The sequence below is a fragment of the Hyalella azteca genome, unplaced genomic scaffold, assembly GCF_000764305.2.
Source record: "Hyalella azteca isolate HAZT.00-mixed unplaced genomic scaffold, Hazt_2.0.2 contig8774, whole genome shotgun sequence".
Taxonomy (NCBI): Eukaryota; Metazoa; Arthropoda; class Malacostraca; order Amphipoda; family Hyalellidae; genus Hyalella; species Hyalella azteca.
The window spans coordinates 1,248,349-1,250,964 of NW_025938859.1; the positions used below are offsets into that span (position 1 = coordinate 1,248,349).

At 41.1% G+C, this 2,616-nt stretch overlaps 1 protein-coding gene across 1 annotated transcript in view; it reads right to left on the reverse strand.

Annotated features, from left to right (window-relative positions):
- LOC108676669 (ATP-binding cassette sub-family D member) overlaps nt 1-2,616 on the reverse strand; it is a 15,119-nt gene extending 12,503 nt beyond the window's left edge. Inside the window, exon 1 of the mRNA XM_018164786.2 lies at nt 1,380-2,616. Coding sequence (XP_018020275.1) covers nt 1,380-2,130 — 751 coding nt within the window. The 5' untranslated portion in view covers nt 2,131-2,616. The remainder of the gene's footprint in view (nt 1-1,379) is intronic.

The window sequence follows — 2,616 nt, forward strand, 5'->3', positions numbered from 1 at the left end:
GCACCTAATCTCGTCCACAGCAGCACCTAATCTCGTCCACAGCAGCACCTAATCTCGTCCACAGCAGCACCTAATCTCGCCCACAGCAGCCACCTAATCTCGCCCACAGCAGCACCGCATGACAGCACGTCGCACCAGGCACTTGAGCAAATAACAGCTGCTCTTGAATATCCTAGGCACTAATTTACAAGCTCTGACGTCATCGCTCACGCAGCAGCAATCATTTTAGTTTGGCTAGAAATTGTCTCGCATCGACTATTTCTTACATTCGAATACGCCACTCGTGCACAAAATTCCAATTTCAACAAAAACTCATTAATATACATCCATGAGAAACAGTGCATGTCTTGATACTTAGAAATTTATATTATAATGTATTGAATTGTACTATAAATAATTATAGTATAAAAGATAAGATAATATAATATAGTATAATAGCTCAGTGAAATCGAGAGTAAATGGTTCAATCGAGATGACTCACAGTCAATAGAGTGGGAATATGCACGTGACAAGAAGCAAAACCTATTTAAAACTGAACTAATAGAATCTTTGAAGCAGCTACCTCCATTTAAAATTAATATGCGTGTTCAAAACAAATGCAACTGATAATAGAACACAATTAGTAAGTATCTACTTCAAGTATTCCGAATTCCGTAACATTCAGTATTAGGCTTGACGTTATTATTTTCAGTGGCGTTTATATTAGAAAAGAGATGAAATATTTTGAAGTTTCCTTGAGAGATTTTGATCGTGGGTACCTTCATCTCAAGGCCGATGACCGGCCCACGTTGCAGTATCGCTCATTACTGATAAGAAAGATAAGTCTTCTCATTGGACTAGCCTCGCAACCCAGCACCAATAGCCTAACATATTGCCACAATTAACCTCAGGTACTGCAAGCCTTTATCCATCAATTGACTTTTCCCAGCACCATTAGCATAACATATTGCCACAATTATCCTCAGGTACAGCAAGACTTAACCCATCAATTGACTTGTCCCAGCAGCAATAGCCTAACATATTGTCACAATTAGCCTCAGGTACAGCAAGACTTTACCATCAATTGACTTGTACTTGTCAGATAATGCGGTTACCGTACTCAGGCAGCACGAGGCGGTCAAGGCCGTGGCCACTTGGTAGGTTGGAATTTAGTAGTAAAAAATACTAATAAATAATCCAAAATATAATTCAGTACTCACTGCAGTGAGTGACTGAGAGCGTATTTTCTCGTCGACGAAAACTTGGAGTCACGGACGGACAGACAGACAGACGGACATGGCGAGCACAATAGTGCATTTTTTCCATAAATGAGAAAATGCGCTAAAAATAGAGGATGAAAACTAAAAATAATTTATTACAGAGAATAAGTGAGAACTGACCTGGCAACATGGCTCCACTTCGCTGCTTGGCTAGCTGCGCCAGAGAGACAGTGATGAGGAGTGTGTCTAGGATGGGCTTCGTGATGTGCGAGTAGAGATGTGCAATGCTCGAAGTGAACGCCTGAATGTCGTCTGTTAAGCAATGATCAGCGTTCTCTATCCTGCCGTCGAGGTTTGATATCCTGTAGTAGCACTGGTTTTTGAAGTAGAGGTCGTAGGAGTACTTCACAAGGCGGGTGCGGAAGGACATAGCGAGACAACTTTCCAGGAAACGGATCATGGAATTGATGAATGTCGCGGGTATGGCTATCGTTATCCACTGCGTCATCATGAGCGCGAATTTTGACACGTCTTTGCGGACGATGTATTTCACAACTCGGCCTTCTAGTTTCGCAACGTATATCGAGAGGAACGTACGAGCTACGAGCGACAACGTGTGCAGGTATAATATGCCTGCTTCTTTGGACAGCGCACTCGGGATTATGATTTTTATCAACTGACGCAGTTGAGTAAAGAATTCCTTGTTAACTGCAGGGCTTTTTTTGTGGGTGGCGCTCTTAGAAGATGTGGCGACATTTCCAGCAGGTGTTTTGGCACTTTTAGCGTAGACTAGATGCTTCACTTTAGGATAAACTGTTGTGTAGAAATACACGGCACATATCGCCGCAACCGCGCCTCTGGAGAAGTTCTTTTCGGACAAGCCAAGCGTCTTGCTGGCGCCCGAAATTAACTTTGACGAAACCGTTGGCATTTTGATGGTGTTTTGTCCAGACTTTTTACAATAATTTGGAATCAGAATTTAGACAATATTCGTAGATAATTTTCAAATTGTGTAAAGAAAATCAAAGCAAACGTTTGAGTGATTGCTATGTCTCGTGGCGTCCTCGCCAGATCTCGAGATTTCAGTACATGGCATAAGGCTATCTAACTACGATAATAGAAACTAAATCTAACTTTTCAGCATTCAACTTGAATATTTTAAGATAGTTTTCTAGCCGTGAATTGGAAGATAAAATAATTAATGGTCATGACATGATCAATACAAATGAAGTCACTTCTTTCCTCCGACTTGATCAACAGTCCCTGAAACGAAAATAAAACAAAACGTCTGTTATGATAGCACTCTCGCTGAGAACATCAATGATTGACTTAAGTAAATTATTTACATTTTCAGGGTGCTTAGGTAGCTCGTTGTCATGGACCAGAGTTCGCCAATTTCACGTATTTAACGTAAATT